Source organism: Dendropsophus ebraccatus, chromosome 7 (assembly GCF_027789765.1).
Source record: "Dendropsophus ebraccatus isolate aDenEbr1 chromosome 7, aDenEbr1.pat, whole genome shotgun sequence".
NCBI lineage: Eukaryota > Metazoa > Chordata > Amphibia > Anura > Hylidae > Dendropsophus > Dendropsophus ebraccatus.
In genome coordinates, this window is record NC_091460.1 from 146,640,474 (window position 1) to 146,662,534 (window position 22,061).

Sequence of the window (22,061 nt, forward strand, 5' to 3'; positions counted from 1 at the left end):
ATCAAGTAATTTTAATGTGTAGTACCTGAATTTCACAATACTACCATCTTTTTTTGCCCCTCTTTTAGCCAAACCTTTATCTGCCCCCTTTCCCTCACTATTACTTGTGCTGTTCTTCAAATCTCTTTATTTATTCATTCCTATTTTTAGAGATCGGGGTGCTGGTGATTAGTCGGGTCTCTAGGAGATATACATGTTTATGGGCTCCTCACCATTCTTTATCTGAAAGTCCAAGAGACACATCATCATACAGTAAAGTGCTGCACGGTAACTAGGAGGTGCCGATACATAACCGTTGTTCAAGCAGACCGTTCTCTTTCCCGGCCTCTCCATATACATTAACATTCAACACAAATACAATTTCAAAAGTTCTCTAGAAGAATCGGAGTGGAAAGCCACCAAACAGCTCTGGCGCCAGCTTATTCCTCCCAAAACAAAGGGGTTGGGTGGCGAAAATCCAGCAACATCACCTACATCCTGTCAGGAGGACCCCACACACTTAACACTTACTTGTCCCCTCAATAAGTAACTCTTGGCCATGACTTCCTAAAAGGGTACGAGACAGAAATGGAGCGAAGTCCACAAATATCTCCCTCAGGAGCGGAGCGGCCTTTTCCAGTGCATGTTCCAATCTCTCTGTAATACTAATATAAAAAGGGAAAGAAATGTTACTTTAGATATGGGAGACATGAAGAAAATCAATTATCATGTTACCAGACTATTATAAGAGACTGTTCTCACTGTCTGCACACCGCAAGACAGTGAGGTAAACCATGCTTGGAGAAGACACATGCTGCCACAAGGTGCCCTAGGACCATGGCCCCTCCCATATGGCACCACTCATTTAGAAGTGGGGGAGGGGTTTGGCAGATTCGCTTAAAGCCCATCCTACCTAATAGTTGTGTCCTGACCCTTCCTATATACACACACCTTAAATACTTTTATCTCAAATGAAACCACAAGCCCGAACAAGTCCTGATCCAAAGGGTTATTGTACAATATTCCAATAAAAAGTACTAATAATAGAATTAAGAAAGTAGAATGGTGACAACATATCAATCAAGGAGCCGGGCAGAGAAGAACGCAGCCTATACCTCATGTGAGAAGCAGAATCTTCCAGAACAGAGTCCACAGCCTGGACGGATGGCAGCTTTGCATTAGATGATCCGCTGCCTGAGAAAGGGAGAAAAAAAGTATTATAATATATGAGGTACACATCTAAGAAAGAAATAGGAATTATTTTAAAGTGACTCTGTACCCACAATCTGACCCCCGCAAACCACTTGTACCGTCAAATAGCTGCTTCTAATACAAGATCTGTCCTGGATAAGATAAGCTAGTGTGTGGCTGCAGGTTAAACCTGTTGGACTTTATCTGCTTGAGAACAGAAGTATCAAGCAGATAGCTACTGTCAGATTACTATAGCAGCAGAACCTGCCCCACCGAAATATACATGCACCCTCAGCTGAGCTGACCATGCTTTTCATAGGGGAAATTAGGAGTGAGAACGTGCATTCACACAGCTTATCAGTGTCACTGTCTTTATAACTTTCAAAACCTAAAACAACAGATGTGATATAAAGCAAATTTGCCATTTACATTCATTACTTTTGTTTCAGTAATCATGGAAAACACGGAACTTCCTACGGTTAGACTCTTTTTCGAGGAGCGTAAATACATAAGTCCAATGTTTCCCAGGTCATCTGCGCTCCCAGAAAAGACAGTCATGTGATTGATGGACACATTGAGCTGGGACTTCACGTCTTTAGTCTCTTTTTTCAACCAGCACAAGTCTAAAAAGCTTCAGGAGACTGGACCTGGATACAGTAAGTATAGCTGTTATATAGCAGCCTTCAGGAGACTGGACCTGGATACAGTAAGTATAGCTGTTATATAGCAGCCTTCATGAGACTAGACCTGGATACAGTAAGTATAGCTGGTATATAGCAGCCTTCAGGAGACTGGACCTGGATACAGTAAGTATAGCTGTTATATAGCAGCTTTCAGGAGACTGGACCTGGATACAGTAAGTATAGCTGTTATATAGCAGCCTTCAGGAGACTGGACCTGGATACAGTAAGTATAGCTGTTATATAGCAGCCTTCATGAGACTAGACCTGGATACAGTAAGTATAGCTGGTATATAGCAGCCTTCAGGAGACTGGACCTGGATACAGTAAGTATAGCTGTTATATAGCAGCCTTCAGGAGACTGGACCTGCATACAGTAAGTATAGCTGTTATATAGCAGACTTCAGGAGACTGGACCTGTATACAGTAAGTATAGCTGTTATATAGCAGCCTTCAGGAGACTGGACCTGGATACAGTAAGTATAGCTGTTATATAGCAGCCTTCATAAGACTAGACCTGGATACAGTAAGTATAGCTGGTATATAGCAGCCTTCAGGAGACTGGACCTGGATACAGTAAGTATAGCTGTTATATAGCAGCCTTCAGGAGACTGGACCTGCATACAGTAAGTATAGCTGTTATATAGCAGCCTTCAGGAGACTGGACCTGGATACAGTAAGTATAGCTGTTATATAGCAGCTTTCAGGAGACTGGACCTGGATACAGTAAGTATAGCTGTTATATAGCAGCCTTCAGGAGACTGGACCTGGATACAGTAAGTATAGCTGTTATATAGCAGCCTTCATGAGACTAGACCTGGATACAGTAAGTATAGCTGGTATATAGCAGCCTTCAGGAGACTGGACCTGGATACAGTAAGTATAGCTGTTATATAGCAGCCTTCAGGAGACTGGACCTGCATACAGTAAGTATAGCTGTTATATAGCAGCCTTCAGGAGACTGGACCTGGATACAGTAAGTATAGCTGTTATATAGCAGCCTTCAGGGGACTGGACCTGGATACAGTAAGTATACCTGTTATATAGCTGCCTTCAGAAGGCTGGACCTGGATACAGTAAGTATAACTGTTATATAGCTGCCTTCAGGAGACTGGACCTGGATACAGTAAGTATAGCTGTTATATAGCTGCCTTCAGGAGACTGGACCTGGATACAGTAAGTATATCTGTTATATAGCTGCCTTCAGGAGACTGGACCTGGATACAGTAAGTATAGCTGTTATATAGCAGCCTTCAGGAGACTGGACCTGGATACAGTAAGTATAGCTGTTCTATAGCTGCCTTCAGAAGGCTGGACCTGGATACAGTAAGTATAGCTGTTATATAGCTGCCTTCAGGAGACTGGACCTGGATACAGTAAGTATAGCTGTTATATAGCTGCCTTCAGGAGACTGGACCTGGATACAGTAAGTATATCTGTTATATAGCAGCCTTCAGGAAACTGGACCTGGATACAGTAAGTATAGCTGTGTTATAGCTGCCTTCAGGAGACTGGACCTGGATACAGTAAGTATAGCTGTGTTATAGCTGCCTTCAGGAGACTGGACCTGGATACAGTAAGTATAGCTGTGTTATAGCTGCCTTCAGGAGACTGGACCTGGATACAGTAAGTATAGCTGTTATATAGCAGCCTTCAGGAGACTGGACCTATATACAGTAAGTATAGCTGTTATATAGCTGCCTTCAGGAGACTGGACCTGGATACAGTAAGTATAGCTGTGTTATAGCTGCCTTCAGGAGACTGGACCTGGATACAGTAAGTATAGCTGTGTTATAGATGCCTTAAGGAAACTGGACCTGGATACAGTAAGCATAGCTGTGTTATAGCTGCCTTAAGGAAACTGGACCTGGACCTGGTAAGTATAGCTTTGTTTTAACAGTTTTGTTGAAAATTATAACAGGGATGCAAAAAATTTAATGAGAAACTGCACCTTCCTTATTCTCAGCGCCTGTCTCTTATTTACTAGATTACAGACATTGCTTTTCAGATACATCTGAAGTAATTTATAGAAAGTCCCTAGACAGTGGAAGGAGAACTACACGACAGAAGATGCCTCCGATAACCTATAGAACAAAGTTTACTGTATTTTAATGTACTTAAAAGAGACGTACCGGGAAGGGCGGATTTAAAAAGACACTATACTCCTATGTCCCCGTGCCGCATTAAATAACATTTTAGCACGTTTGCTGTTCATTTCTTTTTTCCGTTACTTCTTTATTGTGGAATTTTTAAAGGCCCTATTACACAAAACGATTATTGGCTGTACTTGGCCCATTGCCAACCGTTCCAAACAATAACCGTGTGACGTAATAACGCTTGGTAAAAGATCAGGATCAGCCAACATGCACAAGGTCAGCTGATCATGGTCTTTGAACATACTGAAAAATCCTTATATCAGGGACGGGCTAGTAATAGTTGTGAATTACACGGACCATGTGCCAGTACAGGTTCTTGGCTGGTTCAGCAGGGCTCGGGGGACATCAGCATACGTACATATTCCATCAGCATCATACAAAAGGATATCAGATTTGTACTGTGGCATGTGTTAAAATTGTGACTTTGTGTAGACACCCGACACGTGATAATTCTACAACAAAAACATGCGGTAATAACGACAGTAGCCAGTCCAAACATACGGAATCAGGCCGGCTTATCGCTCTTATCCCTCGGCTGATAAACTGGCTCCTTCAAGCTGACAGCTTTACAGACACTCACAAGAACATAAAAGAAAATGCAAATAGATCATCTGTCTCGCACCCTTCCCGGCACGGCGTACGGAGCGCTCACAGTCCCCGAGGCTCGAGACAAATAATGTCTCTGCAATAAAGTATCATTTAAGAGCCTTTCTCTCTCCCGCTGCCTCATAAAAAGCCGTAAGTATTTGTATGTTCTCCAATGTGATTTCAATCTGCTAATCTCGGCCATTACAGAGTATTACAGCATTAGGGCCCTTCAGATTCCCTTTAAATATCACTGTCAGCGACTTCTCTCCCATATAATAACCAGAATATCCATATAATATCCACCATAACATCCATATAATATCCAACATAACAGCCACATAATATCCATCATAACATCCATATAATATCCACCATAACATCCATATAATATCCACCATAACATCCACATAATATCCACCATAACATCCACATAATATCCACCATAATATCCATAGCCATATCACTATTCCCTAAATCTTCAGAAATGGGTTACAATATTCTTATTTACATTAATATGTGCAGCCCTTTACTTGACCAATCCCTTATGTTTCCGCTTGTGTTGGATCCCAAGTCTATGGACAGGTAAGGATTTAGGATTTGCTTCAGCCTAGGGCTTCATTCATACAGTTATGGCCGACACATACAAACAAATATTCAGAATGGAAGACGTCTGACATTACTACTGCTCTGGACAGTTCCTGACATGGACAAAAGGTGGCAGCAGAGAGCTCTGTGTCAGACTGGAGAGAATATATCACTTCCTGCAGGACATACAGCAGCTGATAATATTGGAAAACTTGAGATTTTTTTTTTAATATTTGTAAATTACAAATCTCTGGGACTTTCGGACACCAATTTATTTGAAACTTTTTTTTTGGTGAACAACCCCTTTTAAGATCATACAACCAGCTTCTATCCGCTGTGAGATTATAATGTCTGCTACTATTGAGGTCACTGCTTGCAGTTAGTTAAACATGGAGCTGGCAGTGATAACTCTATTCTTTCTTATCCGCCTGACATGGATTCCTTCTCTACTATTTTGCTATGATCTCACGGTTATATTTAGGCCGCAATTATGTCCATTATTTGCTCCAGTGTCTGGAGATTTTTTTTCTAGCATCAGGAACACACAACTCCCCTCTCTAACACACATCTCCCCTCTCTAACACACATCTCCCCTCTCCAACACACATCTCCCCTCTCTAACACACATCTCCCCTCTCTAACACACATCTCCCCTCTCCAACACACATCTCCCCTCTCCAACACACATCTCCCCTCTCTAACACACATCTCCCCTAACACACATCTCCCCTCTCTAGCACACATCTCCCCTCTCTATGTCGTCTATCAGGGCAGAATGCATAGACTCTGTATACTGCCAGGGCTTTGTCAGCCTGACATATTTACTGGGCTCTTCATCTATGTGCTGCCAGCAATGCAAACACTGAATTCCAGTCATACTGAACTCTGCGTGTAGTAGTCATCCCGGAGCGGGTGTAATGTGTAAACAGGATGGCTTTCAGCAGCCAATGAGCGCCATTCAGTACAGTGGCTATAGGCAATGCATCGCTGATATACAAAACTTCCTGCCGAGACATAAAGATCCAGCGGGGACAGAAGTTGTACATATAAGAGTGTCAGGAGCAGAATATTCCTAATAAATGGCAGCCGGGTATTTATAGGCTGCAGTCAGGGATTGTTTTCTTCCTACATATCCATATACAATATCCCAGTTGGCCTCCTTACGCCCATATGTCGGACCTACCTATTCAACTATAGGAGATAGAGTTGCCTAAAGCAGCAGCTCCTTAGTCCTTAAAGGGGTTGGGTCATTGAAAAAATACTACTACGTCTTTACCGATGCATTATGTTAAATGAAACCTATGTCCAATGAAGAAGTGTTTCCTAAAATGTTACATTTTAGAGCTATAGACCAATCCCCAATCTGCCCGCTTTGTTTTGATAACCCGACACCACAACTATGTTGGGTCACTTATACTCAGTTCTATGGTAGTCACATGATCAGACCCATTCATACTGGCAGATGGGAAAGTGTCTGCTCTCCCGATGGGTGGGGGCTCGGGTTTGCAAGGAGGAGTGACCTTCTCCCTCACACCTCATTATCAAGGCGCAAATCATGATCCAAATCTACACCTGTACAAGGTTTGGTACGGCGGGCGCAGGGTCGGGTTCACTAAGAGGAGCGCGCCTTTTAATGAATTCAGCAGTGGAAAAGGGTGTGGGGCCTAATTTAATACAGGAGTATAAATACACTGATTTTAATAAACGTCCCCAAAGGTAATTTTACACACAAAAAACACAGAAACGTCTGAATATGTATGCAAACAAAAACAGAAACGGAATAAGGACTGAAAAACAACAAGACACTAAAACAGAAGAGAACAAGGTAGATAAAAGGGACAAGTCATCTGAACATCTATTAATATCCACTGTGAATGCTAAGGTTTTTTTTTTTGTGCCAAACTGCGGCCATGTTTGCGTAGCATACCAGATGAGTCTCTGTCAGTCTCTGCGGCTTGGGACGCTTCCAGTGATGACACGACGCTGACGGCATGCGGGGCAGAACTCAGCGGAGATGGAGCGGGGGCAGCAGACTTCTTCTGAGCTATTACAACACTCCTGGGGAGACAAACATTCACACATGGGATATGGTTAGTATTAAATACCATTATTCACAAGCAAATGCCCTGAGAAGCCCAGGACGCCTTATAGTAAGAACGTAAACCATAAGAGGTCACATGGTGTTATCACAGTCTGTTTCCCCATGTATCTGCTGTAGTTATGCCCCATATCATCCAGACTTGCTTACACAGATAAAGATGTCCGCAGATTAATACCGAGAAGCAATTCTGACATCCCTTCCTTTCTGCAAACACATTTTTCATTATTTTTTGCTTAGGCGCTAACTACATTGTATCAGTCGACATCGCAAATCAGATCTGTTCTCAAGGCCAGCAAAGCTGATAACAACGTTGTCCTCTGAGACACCTTGATACTTGATGACATGCAAGGCTTCCTTCCTTCTAACAAACTCCATTTCCTTAATACACAAGTCATTGTACCATGACAAGTGAATAAAGCAATAGCCAATTATTTAGCAGAAACCTTGGCGGCCATTAGGAGGTTCATCTCATAAATCAGACAGCTCTTTCTATACAATGTCAAAGCAGAGTTCCACCAGACTACGTAATCCAAAATTAAGCCCCACTATAGCAGTCCACTGTCATATAGAAAAGCAATGTATCTCTTAAGTGGCCAATGTGAGAACGGCCAGGATTTCAAAGAGAAGCTTACATCACTTCTGACAGGACAAGGGTGAAAAGACTAGCCACCATAAATATTCCCCGGCATAAGGTCAGTCTGTTATTAGTCCCAATTACGCTGAACCTGGAGAAGGCTTTGTGGGGCAGATGATTATTGCCTGTTGAATGAGCACAGATCACCAGACCCCGCTCGGCTGTATCTTGACTTCAGAACAGACAAATCCTTATATGCAGAAACATTTCATTAACAATTTTAAAAAATTATTAAAAAAAAAAAAAAATCAACTTGAATTCTATAGATGTGAATTCTATACAAATCCTAATGCAAACGCAGATCACCAAATTCCAGAACATAAAAGAAAAAAATAAATCATCTAGTAAATGTATTGTAAATCAGTAGTGCAGGCCATACCATAAGACATGGGGGATGGTGCATATAAAATAATGAGAACAGGATTTCTGTAGACGTGCCTCGTAAAAGGGGCACAATGTCCTGGACCAAGTAATATAATACAGTGACACATCTAGTTAAAGGGGATCTGTCAGATCTCTTGACTTGCTTTCTGTAGCTCTGTAAATGTCATTTATTACTAGTCTGCATGGCTGACATTTTCATATATTTTCTTGATATACAAGAATAAGAATAAATGTTCAACTTTTTGAAAGAAAAAAAAAAAAAAGTTAAAACCAGCATTTTAGGACTAAATATTACAGCCAGCTTAAAGTGTCCCTGCTGTCACTATAACTTTCATAATGTAAATCAGCAGTAAATGTGAAATAAAGCATGTCTGCAATTTACATTTATTATTTGTTTTATTATCATGCTGTAAAACAAAGTTATGCTTACCAGAAATCCAGGTCCAGTCTCCTGAAGGCTGCTATATAACAGCTATACTTACTGTATCCAGGTCCAGTCTTCTGAAGGCAACTATATAACAGCTGTACTTACTGTATCCAGGTCCAGTCTCCTGAAGGCAGCTATATAACAGCTATACTTACTGTATCCAGGTCCAGTCTCCTGAAGGCAGCTATATAACAGCTATACTGTATCCAGGTCCAGTCTCCTGAAGGCAGCCATATAACAGCTATACTTACTGTATCCAGGTCCAGTCTCCTGAAGGCTGCTATATATCAGCTATACTTACTGTATCCAGGTCCAGTCTCCTGAAGGCATCTATATAACAGCGATACTTACCAGAAATCCAGGTCCAGTCTCCTGAAGGCAGCTATATAACAGCTATACTTACTGTATCCAGGTCCAGTCTCCTGAAGGCAGCTACATAACAGCTATACTTACTGTATCCAGGTCCAGTCTCCTGAAGCTTTTTAGGAAAAAAAATCAATGTAAATTGCAAACTTGCTTTATATCTACTGCCGATTTACATGTTTAAAGTTCTAACGACAGGGACCCTGTAAAGAGGAAAAACGGTTTTGCAATAGACCTCAGGAAGAGTCCACCTCTCGCATGTCTGTAATGGACAGTTAAAGGGACTTTTCTACTGATCTATCGATACCCAGGCTGTAACTATGTGAAAAGGGACATGGAGAAAAGATTTCACAATCCTCACAGGGATTCTTTACTGTAAGAGCAGTAAGATTATGGAACTTTTTGCCAGATGATGTTGTAATGGTTGATTCATTTCTAGTACTAGATTTCCAGTGGTGAGATGAGGTTTCAGAATTATCCTGAATATCCTATTTGGAGTCTTTTTATTTATTTATTTTAGGTTAGATTACAGACGACAGCTGATAGGTATAACTTTTCACCTCCCTTGTCTTCCAAGCTTTAGTGCCACAGAGGCCGTGCTGAGCTGCTGCATGCAGTCCTCTTCCATCCCCCTTCCCTCCTTGCTGTGAATCATTGATGCACAGTGCTGTCAGCCAAACTCTGTACATTCCTGTTTTTTTTTGTTTTTTGCTTTGAGATTTTTTTTTCTAGTACAGGCGATTTTAAGAAACTTTGTAATTGGGTTTATTAGCCAAAAAATGAATTTTTGTCATGAAAAAGCAGTTTAAAGCTCTCCCGTCTTCATAGTTTTCCTATGAGAGAGGGAGATGAGGCACCAAAACAGGACAACAAAGAGTTAATTTACAGCTACATCACCAGCTATCTCCTCTGATGTCAACACTGACCTCTCTGACCTCTGAATAGCTCCCCCGCTGTGTAATCCTTTGTTCTCTGCTCTCTGTTGCCAACTAATCTCGCTCCTCCCTTCTACCCCCTCCCCCCTCCATAGCACAGACAGGATCCGACTGATAAAATAAAGTGTCAAGATTTCCTGATTCTGCGCAGTGGATGACAGAAAGGAGAGGAGGGGGGGACCTGGGAAAAGGCTTTTTAAATGCAGATAATGGCATATTTGGCTAATAAACCCAGTTACAATGTTTCTTAAAATAGTCTGGACTATTGATTTCTGCAAAAAAAAATATAAAAATTTTAACAACAGTGACACTTTAAAGGACTGAAAATGTTGAGCACGAAAATTAAAAATTTATTTTTATTGCTTCATATTAAACACTGCCATTTGGCATTATAAGCAGACACTATATAATGTAGTGACAGTGGATAGCACAAGTGGATAATATGTCATAAGGAGACTGCCAGGCTGGCGGAGTTTGTTAAACCAAATCTCTGGTTTTGTTCTGTTTAAAGCAAAACTTCTTGTCTGGTTATTGTGACATAGACGACTGTCTACACCTACATAGAGCACAGCGCGGCAAATTTCGAGTGATAACCGGGATGTAGATGCAGATAAAAGAATTCTGAGAATACAAGCAGCAATAATGTTATGTGCTGGATGGAAAGTTCTTTCTAGGACTGGAGTATAATGCAGATGATGGAAACAGTTAAAATCTCATCTCATTAGAAAACAATATGCCCTTTTATCAATCATGTTAGGATCAAAGACATGACAGATGACCATAATCAGTCGTTCTGACACAAAGGCTGCATCGATGGGAGCAAACCCGCTCTGCAAGATGAAAACAATCTCAGGAAGCGGGACTGGGCTTTATAGGTTCACAGCAGATTATATATATATATATATATATATATATATATATATATATATGAGAGAGAGTGTATATAGAAATCTGCCCTTATTACAACAGCATCCACATCTGCATCTGTTATCTTGTTTCAGGTAATAAGGATACGGCTCTCACTCTATTCACTGAAATATATTGTAGATTTTTAAATGTGGATTTAGTATCAACGTTGGATGTTTGCAGCGTTGTAGAAATTGGCTCATGTGAACGAGAATTCACGCTTCTCTCCTCGGTTTATCCAAGTGGCAAAAAATAAAATAAAATAAAAGTTGACATGTTGCTGGAGGTGGCACAAAAATGTAAAAACACAAAAACACTGCCCCAATGATTGGCTGAGGGGGGGGCAGAAGTAGAGAGTAAAAAATGAAGGACTGGAAGATATCACATGGGTTTTTTTTTGTTTTTGTTTTTTTATACTGTCTTCCGGCAACGTAACTTTTTTTTTCTACCCAGATATCCCAGGCACAAAAACCTTACAGGGGGGTGCAAAATATGACAGATGTTGTGTCCCCAAGGAAGCACAGTCCACCGTACAGTCACAAGGCCAGCTACCATGCGCCCGCCCTGCGGACAGACATGCGTCCCGTGTATGGACAATAAAACCCCATTACACGGCCAGATATTCAGAAGCAATCGAGCGCCTGAACTTCTTTCACACATTAAGTGATTTTTCTAGGTCATAAAACCTCCCGTTATTTTTTCTCTTTGATCTGTGGAAACTCATCCGTTTTTGCATCCGTATCCGTAAAATGTGAACAGTACGAGTTTGCGGAGATTTGATCCGTGTATTATTTTTTTTTAAACAGACCTCGCGGATAGGACATCTGTGACGTCCATAAATATCACAGATCCCACAGATTGGTAATCCGTATCACAACCACAATCTGCACTAGGACATGTCCTTTATTTTTATGAACCAGATGGCGGATGACAATTCAAACGGACTGTGTGAATAGCCAAAGATAAAGCAATGTGCACTAAGATGAACCGCGATTACGGATCCGGAATTACGGACAACTTTACCAGACATGTGAATAAGGCCTAAGGATTCTCTCCAGGTACTTTTATTCAATGCATAGCTCCCCAATCTATGAGGGGCATTGCCTTACCTCATGCTGACTGGTGGCATGCGACAATGTCAACACTGGACAAGTGAAGTGCCGCCTAACTCATGGATCAGTAGCATTCTCCATTGCAGGGTCTTAGGGTGGGCTACCTGTGCACAGATTAGGGGGCACAAATTCTTACTTTGTCCTGGGTGCTGGGAGCCCACACTATGCCACAGTCCATGTCTATGCCTCTGATGTTATAAGTATCGGCTATTATTTCCTATATTTTAGGCCTGCTGAAGGGGGGTCATTTACTAAGGAGTCTGATGTGTGTGACTCTTCTAATGAGGATTGGTGAATATTTTGTTCCAATATCTTGTGACTGATTTATTAAACTGTAGCCCTGCCATAGTGACTGCATCTAAGTAAAAAGTCGGGGGAAAAAAGTTGCAGAAAAAGTCACAAAAAATGCAAAGATTTTGCATGCACATTCACCCGGTACTGACCAGACGTCGCCCTAAATCTGTTTGTGCAATTTTTTTTTTTAAAAGTCGCAAATGATAAATTTGTTGCTAATCTCGGATTATGGGAACTTTTGGGTGAACACTCAAAACAGGGAGATTTAAAAAAAAAAGTTGCATCTAAAATATATTGACCCGTTAAATCCTGGTTCATAAATAGAACGTAGACCAAAAATGGGTGAAAAATCCAATTATTCATCTAAAAATAGGTGCAATGCACCAAGAGGTTTTGATAAAACAAAACTAGTCATACCTTCACTTTGCTATCCATGCTTTTACCCTTGTTCACACACGCGTAAACAACGGCCGTTATTTGAAAATTGCATAGAAGGCCGATGTTCAATACACTGTGTGAAACACCCCTTGATAAAGGTTGTTCACCGAAACGTGCGTTGGGGTAGGGGCAACTGTCCGGCTGGTACATCACATCCATTTGGGTAAGATAATTTATTTTGCACTAATCTTTTTGTAGATGGGGCTGATTCAGGGTGGGTCTATGGTAATATACCAATGAATTGTACTGGTTCCCTGATCAATTCTCCAAACATTGCCTGACAGTAGCACCCCTCATTTGTATGTTTTTCCTGTTGGTTTTTAATGTATCTTCTCAGTCGCAGCTCACTGTGTTGTACGATTTTTAAATGTATGTGCTTTTTATCTAATAAAGTATTCTTTGTATGTTAAAAAGTTATGGAGGTTCAGTTGTTTCTATATAGGTGGTGTGTGAAACAACGGCTGTTGTTTGCATTGACTTTAATGAAACCATTTCACTATGAAAAAACGGATATTGTTTTAATTAAAAACAACGGCCGTTCTTGCCATATAATGTATAGTGTGAACATAGCCTTAGGGTGCGTGCACACTATGGAACCCGCGTATATGACCCGCGGCAGATACCGTCGCTCCTACCCGCACGTGGTGGCGCGCATCTCCGCCCGTGCTGTAGACACTATTCTATGCACGGACTGATACCGCCGTAAAGAATTGACATGTCAATTCTTTAGGCGGAATGCGAAATCCGCCCGTGCATAGAATAGGGTCTATGGCACGGGCGGAGATGTGCGCGGCCGCGTGTGTGTACGAGTGATGGAATCCACCGCGGGTCATACGTGCAGATTCCGTAGTGTGCACTCATCCTTAGTCTGTATTTAAATGCCAAAAAAGGAGGGGCCCAGGACCGTCGGTACCCTCAAGTCTCAAACAGGACGCACCTCTACAAGGCAGAATAAAAGGGCACAAACAGCAGAAGGGAAGGTTTTCCTCGTATCCTGTTCTGGGACCGTGTTAGCGGTTCGGGAACACTTTTGCAGGTCACATTTAAGGTTTCTATGAGAATCTTTTAGCACTGTGGAAATACGTAAATAGGCACATTGGCATCTTAGTAATTCCCATTTTCTTCAGAGCTCGAGGCAAAAAACCAGATGGGACCTTGAACTTTATCTGTAAAATTTCTGGCACCTACTAATCGCCGGGATGGATGGGAAGAGGATAGCGGGGACATCACTAGCATGGGAACTAACGCCCACCTTGCATGCAGCGGCCTCGCTCCTGGCTGTGGTTCAGGGAAGCTGTTACTGTATACTTTCCAGCTAACGCTAGATAGATGATAATCCTTAAGATATGAGGAGAGTTTTGATTTCTGACAAAGCATTCCTGAGATAAATACAGGATCAGAGGGATGCTTTGAAATTCCCAGGGACACCCCACCGGTAAAAGGATATATGAGAAGATCTCTCAGACGAGGTGTCTTTGCATTTAGACTGTAAAGTGACTGAGGCCTGAGCCGCCACTACACCAACTACTAAATAAGAAACAGAGCATGTTACGTCCTGCGAGTTCTAAGGAAGCTGCATGGGAAAACTGCTGACGGGAAACAGTAGCTTCTCAACATTTACTATTCCTGTTATTTCCTTCCAGAACACTCGACAACTGGAGACATCACTGAAGAGGCATCTATAGATAAGTACAAACATGGCTGTGTACAAGACCAAAAACCAGAATCAAACCAGGGTAAAGAATCAAAAAATTAGCATAGATATCTGCAAGAATAACCATTAAAGGGGAAAGAGAAAATAAAAAAATAGGCTGTAGGCCGGGGGCGCATGAACACAATATGGAATACTTACCCATCCCTGCGCCTTCATAACACATAACACGGCTCTCACATCTGTCAGTCATCGGAAGTCATTTTCAGCCAGCTTCTTCCTAAGTCAAGGCCCCTGGGTCCTGCTGCTGGGGCGTCACTGCCACCGCTGTCCTGCTGCTGGGGCGTCACTGCCACCGCTGTCCTGCTGCTGGGGCGTCACTGCCACCGCTGTCCTGCTGCTGGGGCGTCACTGCCACCGCTGTCCTGCTGCTGGGGCGTCACTGCCACCGCTGTCCTGCTGCTGGGGCGTCACTGCCACCGCTGTCCTGCTGCTGGGGCGTCACTGCCACCGCTGTCCTGCTGCTGGGGCGTCACTGCCACCGCTGTCCTGCTGCTGGGGCGTCACTGCCACCGCTGTCCTGCTGCTGGGGCGTCACTGCCACCGCTGTCCTGCTGCTGGGGCGTCACTGCCACCGCTGTCCTGCTGCTGGGGCGTCACTGCCACCGCTGTCCTGCTGCTGGGGCGTCACTGCCACCGCTGTCCTGCTGCTGGGGCGTCACTGCCACCGCTGTCCTGCTGCTGGGGCGTCACTGCCACCGCTGTCCTGCTGCTGGGGCGTCACTGCCACCGCTGTCCTGCTGCTGGGGCGTCACTGCCACCGCTGTCCTGCTGCTGGGGCGTCACTGCCACCGCTGTCCTGCTGCTGGGGCGTCACTGCCACCGCTGTCCTGCTGCTGGGGCGTCACTGCCACCGCTGTCCTGCTGCTGGGGCGTCACTGCCACCGCTGTCCTGCTGCTGGGGCGTCACTGCCACCGCTGTCCTGCTGCTGGGGCGTCACTGCCACCGCTGTCCTGCTGCTGGGGCGTCACTGCCACCGCTGACCTGCTGCTGGGGCGTCACTGCCACCGCTGTCCAGCTGCTGGGGCGTCACTGCCACCGCTGTCCAGCTGCTGGGGCGTCACTGCCACCGCTGTCCAGCTGCTGGGGCGTCACTGCCACCGCTGTCCTGCTGCTGGGGCGTCACTGCCACCGCTGTCCTGCTGCTGGGGCGTCACTGCCACCGCTGTCCTGCTGCTGGGGCGTCACTGCCACCGCTGTCCTGCTGCTGGGGTGTCACTGCCACCGCTGTCCTGCTGCTGGGGCGTCACTGCCACCGCTGTCCTGCTGCTGGGGCGTCACTGCCACCGCTGTCCTGCTGCTGGGGCGTCACTGCCACCGCTGTCCTGCTGCTGGGGCGTCACTGCCACCGCTGTCCTGCTGCTGGGGCGTCACTGCCACCGCTGTCCTGCTGCTGGGGCGTCACTGCCACCGCTGTCCTGCTGCTGGGGCGTCACTGCCACCGCTGTCCTGCTGCTGGGGCGTCACTGCCACCGCTGTCCTGCTGCTGGGGCGTCACTGCCACCGCTGTCCTGCTGCTGGGGCGTCACTGCCACCGCTGTCCTGCTGCTGGGGCGTCACTGCCACCGCTGTCCTGCTGCTGGGGCGTCACTGCCACCGCTGTCCTGCTGCTGGGGCGTCACTGCCACCGCTGTCCTGCTGCTGGGGTGTCACTGCCACCGCTGTCCTGCTGCTGGGGCGTCACTGTCCCACTGTCCTGCTGCTGGGGCGTCACTGCCACCGCTGTCCTGCTGCTGGGGCGTCACTGTCCCACTGTCCTGCTGCTGCGGTGTCACTGCCCGGTGTCCTGCTGCTGGGGCGTCACTGTCCCACTATCCTGCTGCTGGGGCGTCACTGTCCCACTATCCTGCTGCTGGGGTGTCACTGCCCCACTGATGGATTGCCCACTCAGCCAGGTGGTGACTGCAGCAGTGTCCTGCCCCAGTCACTGATTGGCTGAGCAGGCAATTAATGAGGTACATGAAGAGGATGCAGGAGATGCTGCAGGCTGAAAACTGCTATAGAAGCACTAGAGGGGTACAGAGATGGGTAAGGATACTTTTATTATATTCCTGCACCCCCTGCCAGCAATTTTCTTATTGTCATGGGGCTTCTCTAGTCAAAAGTCTTGTCCAACATGAGGAGTAATCAAGATCTGATAAATCAGCGCTCGCCAAGCCTCGTACACAGCTTTATAATCGTGTGGGCTGCGCTGCATGGACGTTGCATTTATTAGCCATTGGCCACGCATCAGCAATCACAAGGAGCGACGCACAGCTGGCGGACGATGACTTTTTGACTTGACTTTGACTTGAACTACAACGATCAGGCGATGAGTGTGCAGAGGCGGATCACTGTCTCTATTACACGGGGAGATATCCGCCCGATTCAGCAGATAGTCGCTCCATGTAACACGACCTTTAACGTGACACTAGAAACAACAACTCCTTCTGCCATCCACCACTTTATTAGCTAATAAATAATAAGTTAGGGAGATCAGGCTTTTGCTGCTTTGAGGATATTTATTTTTCTACGTTAGAAAAACCGTGGCACACCTGTCACAGCTGCCGTACAACTCAATTCACTTTAATAGAAATGAACTGCAACACAATACAAACTGGTTACAGAGAAAAGGGTGCTATGTTTTTCTAATTTTAGATAACCCCCTTAAAGACAAATGTGCATTCCTAGAAACGCACATTGCTGATAATTGGCGCGCGTAATGGGGCGGATTATAATGTGAGCAAGTTGGGCATCCACCGGGGTCCATGAGCATCCAAACCACCAACATTATCATACACTGCAGTTAAACGGCACTGCCCTGCAGCACATCACTCAGGGGCCCACCAGAGGATCTGTGCAAAGTGCTGCACTGCAGAGCAAGTCTCCTGAATTGGAACATCTAAGTGCAACTTTACCAACAGCATTAGATGAATCTGCCCAGCTCTAGGTTAACCGTCTTGGACCGGCCCATGGGGTAGCAGGGGAATCCCCGGTGGGCCCCTGAGCAGGAGGTGGGCCCCTAGAATCAAATTCCCTGGTGGGCCCAAGGTACCCCAGTCTGGCACTGGGCAAAGCATACCACCCAACACAAGACAGAAGGCTCCTATAGCCCAGAGGGCATTTACCATCACAGACCTAAACGGTTCTGCATTAGCCGAAACCAAACAAACCTTATATGGAAAAGTTAAATATATGTAGCGGAGGTTTTTTTCAGCCTTATTATTAAGTGATTGAGTGATGCAATGACTGACACAATCTAGTACACAATGCAGTTTTTAAACGCGCTAAGAACGGATTTACCATGATAAATTTACCTGTCAAATGATCGAAACTGCACTGCGTGCTCAGCAGCCGGGTCCCCGAGAGCTCCAAGAAAAGCAGGTGGGATTAACGCCGGATCTATTTGGGATTCTTCAGCTGGTGAACTGACAAGGCTACGGAGAATATCCTTTACATTCACATTTTTGGTAGCTGGTTGCTCACTCGCACCATCAGTTGCACTTTCCTGAGATTTCTTGACTTCTGATGAGAGTGTGTGCAGCACTTCACTTATAGCATCAGGACCTGAACTCACAGGGTCCGACCTGGCAGGATCACTTTCCAAATTACTGTTAGGTGGTAGAACGGTTTCCTCCCCAATACCAGAGTCTCTTCTTTTTGCTGATGTGCTGCTGTCTGAATCATTTGGGCTAGCTTGTTCTGCAGCTGGTGCTCCATCTATGAAATAAAAATACAATGTTAACTATGCAGAAGTGTACTAGAGGTCTATGTGTTTTACTTTACACTGTTAGGATCTAGGATGGTCACCAGTCTAACCTTTTCTATGAATGAATATGAAAGGGGATTTATCAGCAGGTGAGACGAATCTAACCTGCTTATATGTCCCTATTGCACAGGAGACACCAAGGAGGAAGGTATGTCTCTTATAGTATGTCTCTTATAGTATGGCTCAAGCCTTCACCGTCAGCGCCGTTCCGGTGCAGTTAGTACTTTGCTCCATGGTCCGGTGAGACCGTTAGGAACACTGGGGCACCCGTCCGGCTGCTCCATTCATTATCAATAGAAAGGGGCTGGCGACCGGGAGTGGATTGGCGTTATGGGGGTGGGAACTGCTCCTAACAGGTTTCCCAGGGATCTCACTGGATAGTGGAGTACATGGCTAAATGCAGTGGAACGACGCTGAGGAGGCATGCCATCCTCCTCAGCATCTCCGGTGCAATAGGGATGATTAAAATTTGTAAAACTTTGACAGCTTTCAATACATAGATTTAACACTTAATACAAGAAATGGGTCAAAAACACTGGAAAAAAAATGCAAATGTTTCCATTATAGTTTTTCTCCATTTCATTTACAATGCAGGTTCTGATTAAAATAATGACCAAAATTTTGCACAAAATAAGGTTCAAACCTAGCCTAACATGTGACCGGTTTTGTTCCTGGTTAGTGTCCGATTACATGTTTGCAGCACAGAATATAAACTGACTGCATGTACCGCAGAGACTTTGAACCATTAGAGGCCAATTCCACAACGGGATAAAGAGGGGGAAGCAATGCTGACCTGTCAGACTAGCGCTCCCCTCCTCCTTGTACCCTACTTGCTGCTAGTGCTAGCGGACAGACAGCAAGTGGGAGGAGCGGGAGGGGGGCTACCCAAATAATCCGGATTGCCCAATGAGGTCAGGGGCATTCGGCTGCCGCCGCTTCAGTTACGGAGTGGCGAACAGCAGACCGATATTTCGTCGTTAACCGATCGTTCTCGTTATCATGATTTTTCAACCTGTTAAAAGACCACAATCAGCCGACATCACACACAACAGCTGATCTTAGTCTTTTACCAGGCGCTATTACACCAAACTATTATCGCTTGTTATAACGTAACCTACCAGGTGAGCTTGATGTCCCGGCATCTCCACTCAGGTTATCCAGTTGTCTGGTTGGGCTGCTGACTTGGGTCTGCTTCCTTTCATTTTGAGGCTCCAAGATGTCTCGATACTTAGATACCATGAGCACAGAGATGAAGTAAACCACAGCCAGAGCTAAAAACTGTGCCTGTTTGCTGTCCTCCTATTTATAGGAAAGAGAAAATTTTTTTACTTATTGGGCTCACTACTGTGTCTCCCTATATCCGATGGACCTTCGCAAAATGCACCAGTACCACGGGTCAGACATTGACAGCCTTGTTACCTCCAGTTTGGGGGCACTAGAATGACAGCTTTCTTCCTTCTGCAGGAGAGCGGAGAATGGACTCCATATACTAACTCAGCAAGGAGAACCAGTACCTTTCAGAAGTATCCTTTTACATAAGCTCATTCAATGGAGCAGCAACAATTCACATGTTGTTGAAGGGGAACTATCAGCGGGTCAGAAGAATCTAAGCTGCTGATATGTCCCTACAGCACAGGAGACGCCGAGGAGGAAGATTTGTCTCTTACTTCCCTCCTGAACGATGTTCCAGTGCAGCTCACCATGTGCTCCACGGTGAGACCATAAGGAACACTGCCCGCCTTGATAGCACCAATCCACCCCACCCCACCCCCCAATCAGGTCCTCCCCTTTCTTATGATAATGGAATGAGCTGGATTGGCACTATGGGGCGGGCAATGCTCCTAATGGTCTTACCGGATCATGGAGCACATGACTAACTGCACCGAGGAGGAAGGTAAGAGACATACCCTCCTCCTCAGCGCCTCATGCACAACAGAGGACTATGTAAGATTCGTCTAACCTTCCGATAGTTGCCCTTTTAGATGTGCCATCTATCTGATGTAAAATAACTCATACAGAAAGCCATAGCACCCCTCTGTGCAGAGTAAATCAAGTTAAACAACCAGCAATACATTCACAGTTAATGTGATGCTAAAACATTGATTTTTCGCTCACCACATCTCTGAAGACCACTGCTCTTAAGCGGTTTATATCCATGTCTTGCAGAAGTCTGTCAACGTCTCGGATAGGAGAAAGTATTCCTGCTGTAATGTCCAGCGGACTCTGAAGACAAGAAAGGAAAATAACATTCTCTAAACTGGAAGAGCGCCAGGTGAAGGTAAAACTACTGTAAACTAAAGAACACCACCAGAAATATACCATGAAACTCCTACAGTACTATCACCCTTTTCTGTGTACTATTACAATCTAAAAGGTAAAAAAAAGCCTATTTTCACTGTTGAGCAAAAGATTTCAAGCAGCTTTCTGTATGGTTGGGAGGCAGATTGCTGCCAGAGAACATACCCAATGTGGTGTCTGCCATGAGGATCTAGCAAGAAGAACTCCTACCCCTTAAAGTGTCCCTATCATTTATAACACAGAAATCAATAGTACAAGGGACTTCAAGAAACTCTGTAATAGGTTTTATTAGGTGGAAGATCTTCCTTCTGTACACACAAGGCTGTTCCCCCCCTCCCCCCTCACTTCTTATCTGTTTTAGAAAGCAAAAGTAAAGATGGGTTTGCTGGGTCCATTATAACCTATGGAGAGGGGAGGGGACAAGGGGGGGATGAGTGAGCAGGGAGAGAAGAGAAGCAGCCAGTGCAGTTTGCAGTATAGCAGCCAGCACAGCACAACATCCTGCATTCCTATTTTTTTTTTTGCCCTTTCCTGTGCATACTCTGGATAGGGCACAACTAATCCAGATGGGAATATCCATTTAAATCTAATGCCGGAGTTGGGATTGTATGCAGTTTTATAACCAATAATCAATTTACAGTTAATGCCCACAGATAATTTACAGAATCTATAGGAGTTACAATATTATTTTTCTTCACGTGAACAATCAAATACAGAGATATTGGACTAAAAAAGAGAGAACAGGCTCTCCTCCTCCGTAGCCTCTTACGGTGTAACTGGGCAAGTTTTCTCCATGATAGCAAAAAAAACAAAAACATAAAAGACATGTGCATGAAAACCTGACTATGGGAGCGAGCTGCCAATTCAACGCTGTTATCAGACAATGCTTCCACTGTTGCCCGGTAGTACGCCAAAGTAGTTTGCTATACATCAGGTTTTATGACTTTCTGTGAGGTTCTGTGATCAATGAATCTACAGAGCACACATAGGAAAATGAGTGAGAAGCACAGAGTATTACAGCACGCTTTGCACACGGATTACCTTTGCGGTGGACTTTGCTGTTCCCACTAGGCCATGAATTGCCTTCTGGTTTTTCATATTTTCTCCTGTGGATTTTAATTGCAAATGCTGCTGACACTCCAGACAATTCCTAACAGCGACCGCACAGACTGAAAAAGAAAACAGGGACCCGTGTACAATCGCTCTATCCAGTGGTTAACAATAACACATATCTAATCACAGATTTACAACCCATAAAATATGCCACCCTATATTGTTCCGGTAACGCTATGTTCCCACTTAGTGTATGGTTAGGATTATATATCAAGGCCGTGTTCACACAATATTTTCAAAATGAAAATACAGCAGTATTACAGCCATAAATAAGGATCATGCTCTTTATTTACGGTCGTAATTATCAAGATACTGCCGTATATGAACCTAAATAAACTTGTAAAAATGTAGTTTAAGTGTAAAGCCTGGACTGCAGCTACTGCACACCATACTGGAACAGTAATAATATTAGTGGAA

At 44.6% G+C, this 22,061-nt stretch overlaps 1 protein-coding gene across 2 annotated transcripts in view; it reads right to left on the minus strand.

Moving 5' to 3' along the window:
* The window catches only part of LRBA (LPS responsive beige-like anchor protein), a 384,885-nt gene that overhangs the window by 290,081 nt on the left and 72,743 nt on the right, over window positions 1–22,061 (minus strand). For both annotated transcript variants that reach the window (XM_069978673.1, XM_069978674.1), the window contains exons 26-32: window positions 21,573–21,700; window positions 20,349–20,456; window positions 19,352–19,532; window positions 17,782–18,184; window positions 7,107–7,237; window positions 1,095–1,173; window positions 511–644 (exon numbers count right to left, since the gene is read on the minus strand). In XM_069978673.1, coding sequence (XP_069834774.1) covers window positions 511–644; window positions 1,095–1,173; window positions 7,107–7,237; window positions 17,782–18,184; window positions 19,352–19,532; window positions 20,349–20,456; window positions 21,573–21,700 — 1,164 coding nt within the window. The remainder of the gene's footprint in view (window positions 1–510; window positions 645–1,094; window positions 1,174–7,106; window positions 7,238–17,781; window positions 18,185–19,351; window positions 19,533–20,348; window positions 20,457–21,572; window positions 21,701–22,061) is intronic.